Source organism: Manacus candei, unplaced genomic scaffold (genome assembly GCF_025592945.1).
Source record: "Manacus candei isolate 608988 ecotype Guabito, Panama unplaced genomic scaffold, ASM2559294v1 h1tg000145l, whole genome shotgun sequence".
Taxonomy (NCBI): domain Eukaryota; kingdom Metazoa; phylum Chordata; class Aves; order Passeriformes; family Pipridae; genus Manacus; species Manacus candei.
In genome coordinates this window covers 1-16,935 of record NW_026138193.1, presented here as the reverse complement: position 1 = coordinate 16,935, position 16,935 = coordinate 1, and the positions used below count along the sequence as shown (strand labels likewise).

Genomic DNA, 16,935 nt, shown 5'->3' with positions numbered 1-16,935 from the left:
TGCGGGCGCCAATGGGAGCGGAGGAGGGGTGGTTGGCCCCGCCCCCGCCGTGTGGGCAGTGAGGGCGGGGCGGGCAGGGCGGGCGCAGGGAAGGGAAGATGGCGGAGGAGGAGAAGCTGCCCCCGGGGTGGGAGAAGAGGATGAGCCGCAGCTCCGGTGAGGGGCCCGTGGGCAGGGGGCGGCTCCGGGGGGGGCCGGGGGGGTGTGAGGAAGAAGGGAGGGGTAGGGGGGCGAGAAAAAGAGCGTGGGGGGGGTGGGGAAGGGGCGCGGCGGGGGGAGTGGGGGGGAGTGGAGGGGAGTGGAGGGGTTTGGGGGGAGACTTGGGGTGATGGGGGGGGGGGTCACCTCAGTGAGGGGGATTTGAGAGGGGGTCACCCCTATTGAGGGGGGGGACTGAGAGGGGAGTGACCCCGGTGAGGGGGATTTGGGGGGGGTGACCCCAGTGAGGGGATTTGGGGGGGGGGTCATCACCTCAGTGAGGGGGATTTGGGGGGGGTTGTGACCCCAATGAGGGGGATTTTGGGAGGGGGGTCATCACCTCAGTGAGGGGGGGCTGAGGGCAGGTCATCACCTCAGTGGAGGGGGAGGTCACCAGCCTGTTTTTTGGGCCCAAAAAATCGATTCTTTGGGTCACCAGCTTGATCTTCTGGGTCCCGAACTGGATGTTTCGGGTCACTAAATGGACGTTTTGGGTCAATAAATGGATGGTTTGGGTCAATAAATGGATGGTTTGGGTCAATAAATGGGTGGTTCGGGTCAATAAATGGGTGGTTTGGGTCAATAAATGGATGTTTCAGGTCACTAAAGGGATGTTTCGGGTCAATAAATGGACATTTTGGGTCAATAAAGGGATGTTTCGGGTCACCAAAGGGGTGTTTTGGGTCCATAACAGGCTCTTTTGGCTCTTTTGGCCCCTCTTTCCCCCAGGCCGGGTTTATTACTTCAACCACCTGACGAATGCCAGCCAGTGGGAGCGGCCACACGGCTCCGGCTCCGGCTCCGGCGGCTCGGCGGGGTCGGCGCGGTCGGAGCCGGGGCGGGTTCGCTGCTCCCACCTCCTGGTGAAGCACAACCAGTCCCGCAGACCCTCGTCCTGGAGGCAGGACAAGATCACCCGCTCCAAGGAGGAGGCCCTGGAGCTCATCAACGGCACGTGGGCACCCCCGGGGACGGGATGGGAATGGGGATGGGAATGATGGGGATGGGAATGGGGATGGGAATGGGAATGGGGATGGGATGGGAATGGGAATGGGAATGGGAATGGGAATGGGAACGGGAACAGGAATGGGGATGGGAATGGGGATGGGAATGGGGATGGGGATGGGAACAGGAATGGGAATGGGAATGGGAATGGGAATGGGAATGATGGGGATGGGAATGATGGGGATGGGAATGATGGGGATGGGAATGATGGGGATGGTGGGGATGATGGGAATGGTGGGGATGGTGGGGATGATGGGAATGGGAATGATGGGGATGGGAATGGTGGGGATGAGGATGATGGGAATGGGAATGATGGGGATGATGGGAATGATGGGGATATGGGACTGGGAATGATGGGGATGGGAATGATGGGAATGGAGATGATGGGGATGGGGATGATGGGAAAAGGAATGATGGGGATGATGGGAAAAGGAATGATGGGGATGATGGGAATGGGTTTATGGGGATTATGGGAATGGGGCAGGGTGCATAGGAATAATGGGAATATTATATAATATAGTAATGATAACAACAAATATAAATAATGGCTGTTACCCATAAATTTCACGTGGAACACAAATAGAAATATCATATAAAACAATAAATATAAATAATGGCTGTTATCCATAAATTTCACGTGGAACACAAATAGAAATGTATAAATGACACCAATCCCATCTGTTACTGCCCAGAGAATTCCCCAGGCTCCCCCCTCTCCCTGCCCTTTCCCAACCCCCCCTTTTCCAGGCTGGGAAAAAACCTCCCAGGTTCTGAATTCCCTGAATTAGGTCACCCCTGTGCTGCTTCTGCCACTTCGCTTCCAATTAATCCCCGTGCTCGGAGAGGATCCCAAATTAACTCCGGGCTCTGCCTCTCCAGGGCAGCTCCTGCTCCCTCTGCTCCTTCCCCCCGCTCTTGGAATTGTTCCTCCTCCTTTCCCTGCCCAAGTTCCCCCCAAAACCAGGAGGTTTTTTTGGAGGGGGGGGGGGATAAATGCCTGAGGTGGGATTTGAGGCACGGAACGGGGTCCTGGGGGGGTTTCTCCCCCTGTGAACGGGTTGTTCTCCCTGTTTTTCCAGGTTACATCCAGAAGATAAAATCGGGAGAGGAGGATTTTGAGTCCTTGGCTTCCCAGTTCAGCGACTGCAGCTCGGCCAAGGCGGGAGGGGACCTGGGAGCCTTTGGGAGAGGTGAGGGGCTCCGTCCCAAAACACACCCCAAAGCACCCAGGCCGGGGGTTTGTTCCACAAAAACAGCGGTTTGGGGGGTTTCCCCCCAAGAAACACCCCAAAAACACCCATTCCAGGGCTTTATTCCCCAAAATCAGCGATTTGGGGGGGTTCCCCCCAAAAAATACCCATTCCAGGGGTTTATTCCCCGAATCAATTTTTTATATGGATTAAAAACCTCATTTCCCTCTCACCAAATCCCTATTTTTGGTGATTTAATCCATTTTTTGACGAAAAAACAAAGTTTTCCCTCACCAGCCCCCTGGTTTTGGTGATTTAACCTGTTTTTGGATCAAACCCCAGCGCTCACAGTTGTTCCCTCAGCTGAAAAAAACAGGGGGAAAAGTGATTTTTGACGGATTTCCAAACCTTTTACGGATATTTCTGTGTTCTGGGCAAGCCCAGCTCTTTGCAGAGGGACAAAAATACGGATTTTTTTTTTTCTTTAATTCTCTGCACCAAAACAGGGAGAAATTCCCTAAAATCAGCTCCCACTAGGTGGCAGCTGCTCCCATCATTCCACCCCCTCCTTCCTGCTGTTTTTAGGGATGAGAGGGAAGGAAGGAAGGCTGGAAAGAGGGTTTTTTAGTGGAAAATAACCCCGGAATGGTGGGAGAATTTGGGGGAATCGTGGAAATGTTCAAATAGAAGGGGTGATAATCTAAATATTCTGGATATAACGGGCCTAGTGAGCTTCTCTCCCCTTCCAGTAATTAATGAAAACGCTGGAATTTGGGAGAAAAGCTCCGGGAAAACACGTCAGGGATGAACTGGGGAAAAAGGGAAAGTCCCTTCAGAGACAAATTGATTTTTTTGGGGGAAAAAATGACAGTTTGGGGGCGTTGTTAATCCTGGAAAAGGGGAAATGGAGCAGGAGAAGGGGCCGGAAAACAAGGAGAAGGGGGGGAAAAAGAAGGAGAAGGGGCTGGAGAACATGGAAAAGGGGCTGGAGAACATGGAAAAGGGGCTGGAGAATGTGGAAAAGGGGCTGGAGAATGTGGAAAAGGAGGGTCCAGGGGGATTTTCTGTCCCCAAAATCCCCTGGAAGGAGGGTGGAGCCGGGCGGGGTCGTTCCCTTCTCCCAGGAGGAAACGCCCTCGGGCTGCACCGGGAGAGGCTCGGGTCGGATCCGGGGCACGATTCCCTCCTGGAACGAGGGTTGACCCTCCTGGAATGAGGGTTGACCCCCCTGGAAGGAGGGTTGACCCCCTGGAATGAGGGTTGACCCCCTGGAAGGAGGGTTGACTCCTCCCCGGAGCCTGGGGGTCCCTGACCCCGCGGTTTCCCGGGCATTCCCCGCAGGGCAGATGCAGAAGCCGTTCGAGGACGCATCGTTCGCGCTGCGGGCGGGGCGAGATGAGCGGCCCCGTGTTCACGGATTCAGGGATCCACATCATCCTCCGCACGGAGTGAAAGTGCCTTTGGGGCCCGGGGAGGGACACGAGGGGGGAGGAAGGAGCCCGACCCCCTCCCACCCCACGAACTCCATCCCACTCCTGATCCCAAAAACCCCCCTGCTCCGTCCCACGGCTCCAACCTCCCGGGACACCTCCTCGGGAAGGGAGGGGGCGGCTCCCGGGACGGGGCGTCGGCGGCTCCCCGAGGGCGGGAGAACGGGGAATCCCGGGGGTTTTGGGGAGGGTCGGGTTGTCCTGACCCGGCTCCGGGCGGTCCCGGCTCGGCATTCCCGCCTCCGGCTCCTTGGGGTGGGGTTGGGGCGCGGCACCGGGGGCGGGGACGGAGATGGTGACGGTGACGGGGACGATGACGATGGAGATGATGGTGGTGACATGACAATGACAATGACAGGGATGACAATGACGATGATGATGATGGTGATGATGATGATGATGATGACGATGACGATGACAGGGATGACAATGACAATGAAGACCACGGTGATGATGACACAGCCATGGCATTGACATGACGATGACGTTGACCATGACTTGGTGACGGTGACGATGTTGACAATGACCATGACATTGACGTTGACCACGATGGTGTCACCATTGGTGAGGATGAGGGTGTTGATGACGACAATGACAATGACAACGATGACAATGGGGACACTGACCACAACAATGACGACGTTGGGGGTGATGATGTCATCGGCAATGACGTCACTGACAGTGACAATGACAACGATGACAATGGGGACATTGACCACAACAATGACGACGTTGGTGGTGATGATGTCATTGGCGATGACGTCATTGACAGTGACAACGACGTTGACCATGTTGACGATGCCGATGCCGCCGACGCCGAAGGAGCCGCCGCCGAAGGAGCCGCGGCCTCTGGTGCTGGGCCAGCCCAACCCTTTGCATGTCGATCCAACTCATTTCCCCCCGTTTGGCCCCAAACGACCCCAACCGGCGGCGCCGACCCGGTCAATTAAAGCCATTCCTTAATTAATCACTTGAGATCAGAGCCCGTGGGGGGGCGTGTCCATCCTTGTCCCCGCCCCCCATCCTGGATCTTCCCCCGGGATCTTCCCCCGGGATCTTCCCCCGGGATCTTCCCGTCTCCTCCCGTTGCTTCGACTCCAGAACTTGAATTTCCCTTTTCCTCGGGGCGGATCCCGACGGCCGCGGGAGCCGGGATCGGATCCGGAGGGCTCGGGAATCCAGCGGGAATTGGGGGGGTTTCCGGCCGCGGGTTTTCAGGTCGGGCCTAAAAACGTGGGTTTTGGGGTTGTTTTGTTCGTTTTGGGGTTTTTTTTCCGTTTGTTTTCCGGTGGCGTCGCTTCCGTGGGAATAAAAACCCGGAAAAATCCGTCGATCCCGGCCTTTGGTTTTTGTTTTGGTCCCTGCAAACCAGCCCAGCTGTACAGCCCCGGCTCCCTCCAGCTGCCAATAAACCCTCTCCAGTTAAAACAAAAACACTTGGGAGCTTGGATTGGTTCTTTCTCCTTTTTCTTTGTTTTTTGGCCTCAAAAAATTTCTCTGGGAATGGGGGGAGGGGGAGGGAAAAATGTGCTGAGTCAGCGATTTTTTGGGGGGGGGATTTGGGGTTTCAAAAGGGGGGGGAAAGGTCTGAAATTTGGGTTAAATATCTAAAAACAGAGATTGAAATCCTAATTAAATATTCGATAAAGAAGTAAATGATAGATAAATAAATATATATAAATAATCTTTTTTATTCCCTTTTTTTTGGGGGGGAGGGTTGGGTTTTCCTGCTTTGGGTGGAAATCTGATGGATTTAATAAATATTGAAATATCTACATTATGCATTATATATATATATATAAATTTAAATAATTATATATGGGATATATTACTGTAATTAATTATATATAATTATATATATTATATATGGGATATATTACTGTAATTAATTATATATAATTATATATATAATATATATATAATTATATATAAATAATTGCATATTAGTGTAAATAATTATATGCTAAGGGATAATTATATTTAATTCTATTTTTATAAATTTTATTATATATTATATGTGTGAGTAAATTATATATAATATATAATTATGAAATATAATATATAATTATATAATAATACGAATAACATGTAATAAATAATAATAAAATAAATAACAGTGTCTTAACAAATATAATATTAATAAATAATACAATAACATAATGATATAATATATTATTATTAATAATATATAAACAATATGATAATATACTAAATAACAACCTAATAAAATAACCCCCCAATTCCCGGTGTCCGAGAACCTTTGGAATACCCGGGATCTCCCTCCGGGGGGTCTTTCCCAGCCCCCGGAGCGCGAGGAATTCCTGGGACGGGCTCCCTCCTTCCCGAAAAATCGGGTTCCCTCGGAAAAGATCCCGGGAAAAGGCGACGCCGCCGTTCCCGGCGGGAGCCGCTCCGGCTCGTTAGGCGCTAATTAGCGGCTCATTAACGACCCGCCGGGAAAGGTGAGTCATTCCCAAGCTGTGCCCGGCGCCGGCCAAGAGCGGATCCCGCCTGGAAAAGCTGCGGGAACGGGGAGGGCGAATCCTGGGAATGCGGGAGAGGGGCTTGGGCCGAGACCCTGCCCGGAATTCCAGGGATTCCGAGGGAATTCCAGGGAATGGGGAGGGCGAATCCTGGGAATGCAGGAGAGGGGGCTTGGGCCGAACCCCTGCCCGGAATTCCAGGGATTCCGAGGGAATTCCAGGGAATGGGGAGGGGGAATCCTGGGAATGCGGGAGAGGGGCTTGGGCCGAACCCCTGCCCGGAATTCCAGGGATTCCGAGGGAATTCCAGGGACGGGGAGACCCCGGACCCCCCCGGGGCAGGAGCGGGGGTTGGATCGGGAGCATCCCGAGGGAATTCCGTGGGATGGGGAGACCCCGGGAGCGGGCGGGACATCCCGGGTGGATCCGGGAGCACGTGGGAGCTCCGGAATATTCCCTCGGGAAGGGCGAAAACGGCGGGATTGGGACAGCAGGGAATCCCTGTCCCTGAAAATAACCGGGAAAGAGGGAATGGGGGCGGGAATCCCGGGACAGGCGGGAATTCCCCTGCCCTGAGGGATCCCGGGAATGTTCCCCCGGAGCAGGGAGGGATCCAGGGAGAGCTTCCAGAACATTCCAGGGGCTGCGGGAGAAGAAATGGGGGGGGGATCCCATAAGGAAATGGGGGGAAAAGGGGGGAAATTCCGTGAAGAAATGGGGGGAAATTCCATAAGGAAATGGGGGGAAATTCCATAAGGAAATGGAGGGAAATTCCATAAGGAAATGGAGGGAAAAGGGGGGAAATTCCATAAAGAAAAGGGGTAAAGGGGAAAAATTCCATAAGGAAATGGAGGGAAAAGGGGGGAAATTCCATAAAGAAAAGGGGTAAAGGGGAAAAATTCCATGAAGAAATGGGGGGGAAATTCCATGAAGAAATGGGGAGAAAAGAGGAAAATTCCATAAGGAAATGGGGGGGGGGGGGGAAGGGGCAAATTCCATGAAAAATGAGGGGAAAGGGAGAAAACTCCATGAAGAAATTGGGGGGGGGGGAGGAGGAGAAGGGGGAGAAATTCCCAAGGGACCCCGAATTCCCATCCCTGCAAAATTTGGGGCGGGGGGAACATCAGGGATCCCGAACCCCCATTTCCCCCCCCTCCATCCTCCCCCTTTTCATTCCCGTTTTATCCCAAAATCCTCGCCGGGTTCCTCCCCCTCCCGCCCTCCATGACGAGGCACTTTTGGAGCCGAGGGGGAAAGAAAAACCTGGAATATTTATGAGGATTCAGCCTCTGACTCACAATCCCAGCGGGATCTTTAACCCCCCCGCGCTCCCGGAGAGGGAAATTTCGGGAATTCCGACCCCCCCCACACCCCCCTCCCCAAATTCCAGGGGGTCTTTCCCAGGTGGAATTCAGACGGAGGAGGAAAATCCTTCCCCCCCCTTTCTTTTTTTCCTCCCCATTTCCTCTCAAATCCCGGCTCAAAGCCGGTTTTACATCCCTGGGATGAGCCGGGCTCGGATCACATCCCGAATTTTCCTTATCCCAGGTTTTTTGAGGGCAGGGAGGCTCCAGAAAGCAGCCGGAGAGCAACAAAATCCTCCCAAATCCCACGAAATTCCACGGTTTTCAGCCTCTTCTCCCTTTTCCAGCCTCTTCTCCATCCTCTTTCCCCCCCTTTCCAGCCTCTTCTCCCTCTTTTCCATCCTCTGCTCCCTCTTTTCCATCCCCTCCTCCCCCTTTTCCAGCCCTTTCCCTCCTTTCTCTGCAGCTGCTCTTCAATTCCCTCCCTTCCCCCTCTCCCACATGAATTAAACATTCCCATAAAAAACCCTCCCTGGGAGGGAGGCACATCTGGGAACGAGGGATGGAGCTCCCGGCGGGAAAAACGGCTGGAAAACCAAAGCCTGGAGAGGGAAAAAAAATCACAATTCCCAAAAAAAAAAAAAAAAACACAACCAAACCCACCACCAAAAAAAAAAAAAAACGGGAAAAATCTCAGAGACTTTTTTTATTTGCAGCCGAAATAAAGATGGAAATGGGAAAAAAAATCCCAAGAAATCCAACGGAAAACAATTCCAAGGCAACTCAGATGAAGGCAAAGGAGCTCCATGCGCTGGGAGAGATCCCGAGATCCCGAAGGAACGGGGAAGGAGGGAGGAAAAGGGGCGGGAAGAGGAGGGAAGGGCGGGAAATTCCAGCGTGGGATCACAGCTGGACCCAGGCTGGAATCACCAGATTCAGGGGGGAATCACCAGATCCGGGGGGGGAATCCCAGCTGGATCCAGGGGGGAATCACCAGATCCAGGGGGGAATCACCAGATCCAGGCTGGAATCACCAGATCCAGGGGGGAATCACAGCTGGATCCAGGCTGGAATTTGAACTCCTTGGGGCCGGATCCAGAGTGGAGGATCTGGGATGGAATCACAGTTGGATCCAGGGGGGAATCGCGGATTCAGGGAAGAGTCACCAGATCCAGGCTGGAATCGCAGCTCCCTGGAGCCGAATCCATCCTGGAAGCGCCGGATCCAAGCTGGAATCGCAGCTGGATCCGGGGGGGAATCGCAGCTCCCGGAGCCGAATCCGGGGGGGACTCAGAGCTCCGTGGGAATGGATCCAGGGTGGAGGATCCAGGGTGGAATCACAGCTGGATCCAGGGGGGAATCGCAGCTGCTGGAGCCGAATCCAGGGGGAATCAGAGCTCTGTGGGAATGGATCCAGGGTGGAGGATCCAGGGTGGAATCAGAGCTGGATCCAGGGGGGGATCAGAATTCCCTGGAGCTGGATCCAGAACGGAGGATCCAGGGTGGAATCACAGGATCCAGGGTGGAATCACAGCTGGATCCAGGGTGGAATCACAACTCCCCGGAGCCAAACCCAGCCTGGAACCGCCATCTCCATCCCCGAATTCCCGTCTCCATCCCTGAATTCTCGTCTCCATCCCCGAATCCCCGTCTCCATCCCCGAATCCCCGTCTCCATCCCGAATCCCCGTCTCCATCCCCGAATTCCCCGTCTCCATCCCCGAATTCCCCGTCTCCATCCCCGAATTCCCGTCTCTCCCCCCTCCCCGGGGGGGGGGGGCTCAGAGCTCCCCGCTGGTCTTGATGACGTGGAAGAGCGTGACGTTGTAGATGACCTGGTGGCCGTTGTTCCAGGTGTAGAGGACCCTCTCGCGGGGGTTGTAGTCCAGCATGGAGATGTGGGAGTACTGGTTGTGGAAGGGGATGTCCGTGTACTCGTAGCTGGAGCTGTTGGTGTCGTAGGCGAAGTAGATCTTGGCGCCGGCCAGGTGGGAGTTGGTGACGTAGAGGGTCCCGCAGATGAGGAAGGACTCGCCGGCGCTGCGCTTGGGGTAGCCGGTGTCCCAGCTGCGCAGCACCTGCAGGCTCTGCGGGTCCACGCGGCTCAGCACGATGTTGCCGGCGTTCTGGTTGGTGGTGTACACGGCCCACAGGCCGCTCTCGTCCACCATGAAGTCGATGTCGGAGAAGCCGCCCCAGGAGTAGGGGAAGGTGTTGTTGTAGCCGGCGCCGGCCAGGCTGCGCTGCACCAGGACGCTGCGGGAGCCGAAGTGGTACTTGACGGCCACGTTGCTCTGGTACTTGTTGTAGAAGAGGGAGCCGTTGAAGACGACGTGGCCCGTGCCCCGCCCAGGGGTGGGGCAGCAGGTGCTGCACGAAGTTCTGCCCCGCCACGAAGTCGTCCAGGGAGCGGAACTCCAGCACGCGCCGGCCCTTGTAGTACCCCGTCCATGTACCAGACCTGGGGAGGGGAGGGGGGAAAAGGGGGGTCAGAGGGGGAGTGGAGGGAGGGGGGAGTCCCGGTGAGGGGGGGGCAGAGGGGGGAGAAGGGGGGGAAAGGGGTGGGGGTTGGGGAAAGGGGTGTTGGGGGGGTCAAAACCATTCGGGGGGGGACAAAAACCCTTCAAAGGGGGGTCAAAACCCTGTAAGGGGGACAAAACCCTTCAAGGGGGGGTCAAAACCCTTCAAAGGGGGGTCAAAACCCTGTAAGGGGGAGTCAAAAACCCTTTGGGGGGGGGACAAAACCCTGCGAGGGGGGGGACAAATCCTTCAAGGGGGGGTCAAAGGCACATTGAGGGTGGGATCAAAACCCCCTTCGAGGTGGGGTCAAACCTCCCCTGAGCTGGGCTCAAACCCCCTTGGACTCGGCTCAAACCCCCTCTCAGGTTTAGTTTCAGGACCAAACCCCCCCAGCCCCCCCCCCGAGTCCCCCCAGCCCCCCCCTGAATCCCCCCCCAGCCCCCCGGGTCCCCCCCCAGCCTCCCCTGAACCCCCCCCAGCCCCCCGGGTCCCCCCCAGCCTCCCCTGAACCCCCCCAGCCCCCCGGGGTCCCTCACCCTGCTGTCCGAGCTGGGGGTCATCGTGTCCGTCATCCAGGACCCGAAGCGGGACCCCGAGGCCCGGATGGTGATGGGGTTGCTGACCCCGGTCAGCTTCCCACAGCCTGGGAAAGGGGGAAAGGATGGAATTAGGGGAGGATCCGGGGGGTGGGAGGGACCAGAGCCCTCCAGGACAGGAGCAGGTCCCTTTATCCCGGGATCCAACCAGCCCATCCCGAGGGATCCAGCCCATCCCGAGGGATCCAACCCATCCCGAGGGATCCAGCCCATCCCGAGGTCTCTACCCCGTGCCAAGGGCTCCAATCCCATTTTCCCATTCCCATTCCCAGATTTCCGTACCCAGCCTCTGGATGCAGGCGTGCAGCCGGGCTCTGACCCATCCCATTTTCCCATTCCCAGATTCCCATTCCCATTCCCATATTTCCATACCCAGCCTCTGGATGCAGGCGTGCAGCCGGGCTCTGACCCATCCCGAGGTCTCTATTCCCATTCTCCCATTCCCATTTTCCCATTCCCATTCCCATATTCCCATACCCAGCCTCTGGATGCAGGCGTGCAGCCGGGCCTCGAGCAGGAGCAGCCGCTGCTGCAGCTCCTCGTAGTCGAAGGCTCCCATTTCCTCCTGGATGGAGAGGAGGCTCCCGGAGAGGTTCCGCACCTCGCCCTTGAGGTGCACGATGAGCCGCGTGTCCGAGCGGTACTGCTCCAGAACCGGGATCAGCGGGAGCAGCTCCGACATCCTCTGCTTCAGCTCCTGGGAAAAGGGCAGGAAAAACCCCCTGGGAATGGGATCAGAGCCCCTGGAATGGGATCAAACTCCCCCGGGGGCAGGAGGAGCCGCGTGTCCGAGCGGTGCTGCTCCAAAACCGGGATCAGAGGGAGCAGCTCCGACATCCTCTGCTTCAGCTCCTGGGAAAAACACTGGGATGGGATCAAAACCCCCCCTGGGATGGGATCAAAACCCCCCTGGAATGGGATCAAAACCCCCCTGAGATGGGATCAAAACCCCCCTGGGATGGGATCAAATTCCCTTCAAGGTGGGATCAAACCCCCTGGAATGGGATCTTCCCCCCCCCACCCGGCCCCTCTTCCTTCCCATGGAATTCCCGGTGGGCTGATCCGACCCCCCTTCGGAATTCCCACCTGGAAGCTGCGGGCGTTGAGGGCCCGCTGGCCCTCAGTGGCCCCGCGCAGCTCCGAGTCCAGGCCCCGCAGCAGCGTCTCCGTGTTCCGCACGTACTGCAGGTCCCGGAACGTCCGCAGGTCCAGCACTTCCATGGACTGCGAGATGTTCTGCACCTGGAGGGAGGGAGGGGGGGATTCGGGGTCACCAATGGGGGAAAAGGAGCCCCGGGAATTCGGGAGAGCAGGAAAATGGGGGGGGGGGGGAATTCCGGGAGATTCCGTCCCGGTGTTCCCATCCTGGAGTCCCCATCCCAGTCCAGTGTTCCCATCCCAGTGTTCCCATCTCGGTGTTCCCATCCCGGTGTTCCCATCCTGTCCTGGAGTTCCCATCCCAGTGTTCCCACCCCATCCTGGTCTGTTCACCCCATCCCACTGTCCCCATTCCACCCGTCTCTCCATCCCATCCCATCCCATCCCACCCCATCCCATCCCACCCCATCCATCCCATCCCACCCCATCCCATCCCATCCCATCCCATCCCATCCCATCCCATCCCATCCCATCCCATCCTCTCCTCGTCTCCCCATCCCATCCCACTCCAGTCTCCCATTCCCATCTCATCCTGGTCTCCCATTCCCACTCCATCCCATCCCATCCCACCCATCCCATCCCATCCCGGTCTCCCTCCCATTCCCCTCCCCTCTCCGACATTCCCGGGATATCCTGCCCCTCCCCGATCCCTCCTTTCCCTCCCTCCCTCCCTGGCTCCCGTTGTTTGTTTTCCAAACTGCCTTTTCCCAGCCCGGAGCTTCCCCCCCCCCCTTTCATCCCGGCCCTTTTCATTCCCCGGCTTTTCAAAAGCTCGGGAGCGAATCCCTCGGGAATTTTCGCGGAGCCGCCTCGGAAAAAGAAAAAAGAAAAGGAGCGGCTCCGGAAAAAAGGGAAAAAAGGGGAAAAAGGGAAAAAAGGGGAAAAAAGGGAAAAAAGGGAAAAAAGGCCCCTTTGGATGTGGCGGGTTGTGATCAAAATTTAATGGGAATTCCAGGAAGAGCGGGGGAACAAGGCAGGAGAGGGGAGGGGGATCCGTGGATCCCACGGGAACGGGGATCGTTCCCGGATCCTCATCCTGGGAACCGGCCCAGGGATCCCCAGCCCTGGAATTCCCACAGGGATCTCAGACCTAGAATTCCCACAGGGATTCTCAGACCTGGAATTCCCGCAGGGATTCTCAGACCTGGAATTTTCACAGGGATCCCCAGCCCTGAGACCTCCATGGGGATCCTTGGACATGGAATTCCCACAGGGATCCCCAGCCCTGGAATTCCCACAGGGATTCTCAGACCTGGGATTCCCACAGCAATCCTCAGACCTGAGACCTCCACAAGGATCCTTGTCCTTGGAATTCCCACAGGGACCCTCATCTCTGGAATTCCTCATCCAGGCCCCCCAGCTGCCCCCCCCCCTCCATCCCATATCCCACCGGGACGGAATCTCCGGCCGGAATTCCCCATCCCCACCCCAATTAACCCCTTCCCTTCCCTCGTTAACGATCCCCCTCGGGCATTCCCGGCTCCTGAACAATCCCAATCTGCATTCCTGGCTGTTCCCAATCCCAATCTGCATTCCCAGCTCAGCATTCCGGCTCCTGAATGATCCCAATCTGCATTCCTGGCTCCTTCCCCATCCCAATCTGCATTCCCAGCTCCTCAATGACCCCCCTGGGCATTCCCAGCTCCTGAGCAATCCCAATCAGCATTCCCAGCTCAGCATTCCCGGATCCTTTATGATCCCAATCTGCATTCCTGGCTCCTTCCCCATCCCACTCGGCATTCCCAGCTCAGCATTCCGGTTGGTTCCCGCTGCCCCCTTTGGCATTCCCGGTTGGTTCCCGCCCCCCCCGGTATTCCCAGCTCATTCCCACCGCCCCGGCGTTCCCGGCCGACCTTTTCCATGAGCAGCCGGAGCTGGTGGCTGCGCAGGTCCCGGGAGCAGGAGCCCTGGACGGGAATGACGGCGGTGCAGAGACACTTCCCGTCGGGAGCCTGGGCCGAGGTGAAAACCTGCCAGCCCTCGTCGGGGCTCTGGAAAAGGGTCTGGAAAACACCGGGAAGGGCCGGCTCAGGCACCCGGAGCCGCCGCTCCCGCCGGGATCGACCCACCCCCTTCCAAAAAAATACAACCCTCTTGAATTCCGAGCCCATCCCAAAGAATTCCGAGCGCATCCCAAAGAATTCCAAGAGCATCCCTGAGAATTCCAAGCACATCCTGCAGAATTCTGAGCCCATCCCAAAGAATTCCAAGCCCATCCCAAAGAATTCCGAGCGCATCCAAAGAATTCCGAGCGCATCCCATGTTTTTCCCTCTTCCCGCTTTTTTTCTGTTTGTTTTTTTAATCCAGGTTATCCCACATTTTAATCCCACATTTCCCTCTCCCAGTGCTCCCAGAAAAGGGGCCGGGAGAGCCGGGAACGGGAATTTCAGGGAATCCAAAGGGATCCAGAGGGATCCAGAGCCGGGACGAACCCGGGGCTGGAAAATCCCAAAGAATTCCAAGCGCATCCCGCCCACCCCCCCCCCACCCCAGACCCCAATCCGGGCTCTGGAAAAGCCCCCGGGATCCCGGGAACTCCCCGAATCCTCCTTTTTCCCCCCCCAAAATTCCCAAGGAACCAAGGATTCCCGGGAAACCGAAGCTGCCCGCGGGGGGGGGAAGGGAAAACAGGTATGAAAGATTCCAGGGACAAGCCGCATTCCCGCTTTTCCCTCCCCCCCCTCCGCTTTTCCCTCCCCCCCCCTCCGGCGCCATAAATAGTTAATTAGCGAGGCCTTAATGAATAATTGATGGATTGGCCGGGAATGTGCCGGGAATGAGGGATTTGGGACCCCCGGGAATGTGGGAGGGCGGAAAAGGGGGGCAGGGAGAGGGCGGGGAGGGGGCTTTTCCCGGGAAAAGGGGGTGGGAATTCCCCGATCCCGCTTTTTGGAGCTCCCGGGACACCCCAAATCCCCCCCCCCAAAATCCAGGGATCCCCCGAATCCAGGGATCCCAACCCAACTCCAACCAAGGGGGGGGGGGGGGAAAGTGGGAAAAATCCGCCTCGGGCCCTTTGGAAAAGGAGGAAAATGGGGAAAAACCCCGGGAATGGGAATGGGATCGGGCCCGAGGCGAGCGGCGGATTTTGGGGGCGACCCCGGCGCTTTTGGGGCTCCCGGCATTCCCAGAATTCCCGGCCTTTTCCCGCCGCCGCTTCCCGGCGATCCCGGAGCGTCCGGGGGTGATTAATGAGGGGGTAATTAGCGGCGGGAGGGCGCTAATTGGCGGGTAATTAATGGGTGACCGACGGGGGAAACGGGGGAGGGGGGAAAGGGGGAATCGGATCCCAAACGGAATTCCTGTGGAATCGGGAGGGATTTGGGATCATCCCGAGAGCGGGGGGTTGGGGGAGATTTGGGGGGATTTGGGGGAGATTTGGGGGGATTTGGGGGTTGGGACCCCCCCAGGACCCCCCGGATTGGGGTGGATTCCTTATGGGATCGATCTGGATACGGGGGGGGGGGGGTTCCCATCCCAAAATCCACCCCAAAATCCCCCAAAACCCCTCCAGGACCCCCTGGATTGGGGCAGATTCCAAAGGGTATGGATCGGGATAATGGGGGGGTTCCCATCCCAAAATCCCCCCCTGGATTGGGGCGGATCCCATCGGGGACGGATTCGGGACACGGAGACCCCAAAGGACCCTGTTTTGGGGGGACCAGAACCCCCAAAAGACCCCAAAATTGGGGGTTCCAGGATTTTTGGGGACCCCTTTCCCCCCCCCCCCAGTTTTGGGGTCTCTCGGGAGGGTTTTGGGGGACTCTTTTCAGTCCCGATTTTGGGGTCCCAGAGGTTTTTTTGGGATCCTTTCCCCCCCCCCAGATTTGGGGTCCTGCTGTGCCCCTAATTGGGGGGTCCCCACGATCTGGGGGGGGGGGTGCCCATGAACGAGGGGGGTCCCCGCCCCCGGGGGACCCTTTTCCCCCCCAATTTTGGGGTCTCTCAGGGGTATTTTTTGGGGGGTCCATTTTCACCCCCAATTTTGGGGTGTCAGGTGATTTTTGGGACCCTTTTCCCCCTCAATTTTAGGGTCTCCCAGGGGAGTTTTTGGGGTCCATTTTCCCCCCCAATTTTAGGGTCTCCCAGAAGGGTTTTTGGGGACCCTTTTCCCTTCAATTTTGGGGACCCTTTTCCCCCCCAGTTCCCCAATTTTGGGGGTCCTGCTCTGCCCCCCACGATCGGGGGGGCACCAACCGAAACCACACGGGGGGGGGTCCCACCCCCGCCCCCCCCCCGCCCCCCCCAGTGAGAAAGGGGGGGTGTCCTCCCCCCCCCTCCCCCTCCCCCTCCCCTCCCCTCCCTCCCCTCCCCCGCAGTTCCCTCATCCCGCCGCCGCATCCCCGGAGCGCCGCAGAGACCTCCCCCCCCCCTCCCCAAAAAACACCCCCGGAACCCCCCCAAAAAAACCCCCCAAACCCCCCCCGGGGGGGTCACTCGAGACCCTCCCGGGGGTCCCCGCGCGGTGCCGCTCAGGGGAGGGCAGGGGGGGGGTCTCTGCCCCCCCCAAAATCCCCCCCAGAAAACCCCAAAACCCCGCGGGGGGGGTCACTCGCGATCCTCCCCGATGTCCCCGCGCGGGACGCGGCGGTGCCGCTCAGCCCCACGAGGGTCTCCCCTCCCCAAAAATCCCCTCGAAACCCCCCCAAAAAAACCCCCAAACCCCCCCAGACCCCCCCAGATCCCCCCGGGGGGGTGACTCACGATCCCCTCCGATGTCCCCACGCGGGACGCGGCGGTGCCGTTGAGCCCCACGAGCGAGGGCAGGGTCTCAAACCCCCCCCAAACCCCCAAACCCCCCCGATACACCCCCAAACCCCCCCGAGACCCCCCAAACCCCCCGGGGGGGTGACTCACGATCCGCTCCGAGGTCCCCACGCGGGACACGGCGGTGCCGTTGAGCCCCACGAGCGAGGGCAGGGTCTGGGACATCCAGTTGGTGACCATGGCCATGGTGCTGAGCACGGCCCCGATCTTCAGCAGCGGCACCG

General features: G+C 57.6%; 2 protein-coding genes across 2 annotated transcripts; one reads left to right on the top strand and one right to left on the bottom strand.

The window, feature by feature from the left end:
* Positions 1-72: 72 nt before the first annotated feature.
* PIN1 (peptidylprolyl cis/trans isomerase, NIMA-interacting 1) lies at positions 73-3,951 on the top strand. The gene is given in 5 exon segments (XM_051771850.1): positions 73-156; positions 928-1,149; positions 2,283-2,393; positions 3,735-3,781; positions 3,783-3,951. Coding segments are annotated over 5 exon segments (501 nt in total). The 5' UTR covers positions 73-98; the 3' UTR covers positions 3,846-3,951.
* Positions 3,952-9,048: 5,097 nt separating this feature from the next.
* OLFM2 (olfactomedin 2) lies at positions 9,049-16,701 on the bottom strand. The gene is given in 8 exon segments (XM_051771851.1): positions 9,049-10,014; positions 10,016-10,114; positions 10,116-10,130; positions 10,726-10,832; positions 11,263-11,482; positions 11,872-12,027; positions 13,797-13,946; positions 16,649-16,701. Coding segments are annotated over 7 exon segments (1,170 nt in total). The 5' UTR covers positions 13,806-13,946; positions 16,649-16,701; the 3' UTR covers positions 9,049-9,450.
* Between the last annotated feature and the right edge of the window lie 234 nt (positions 16,702-16,935).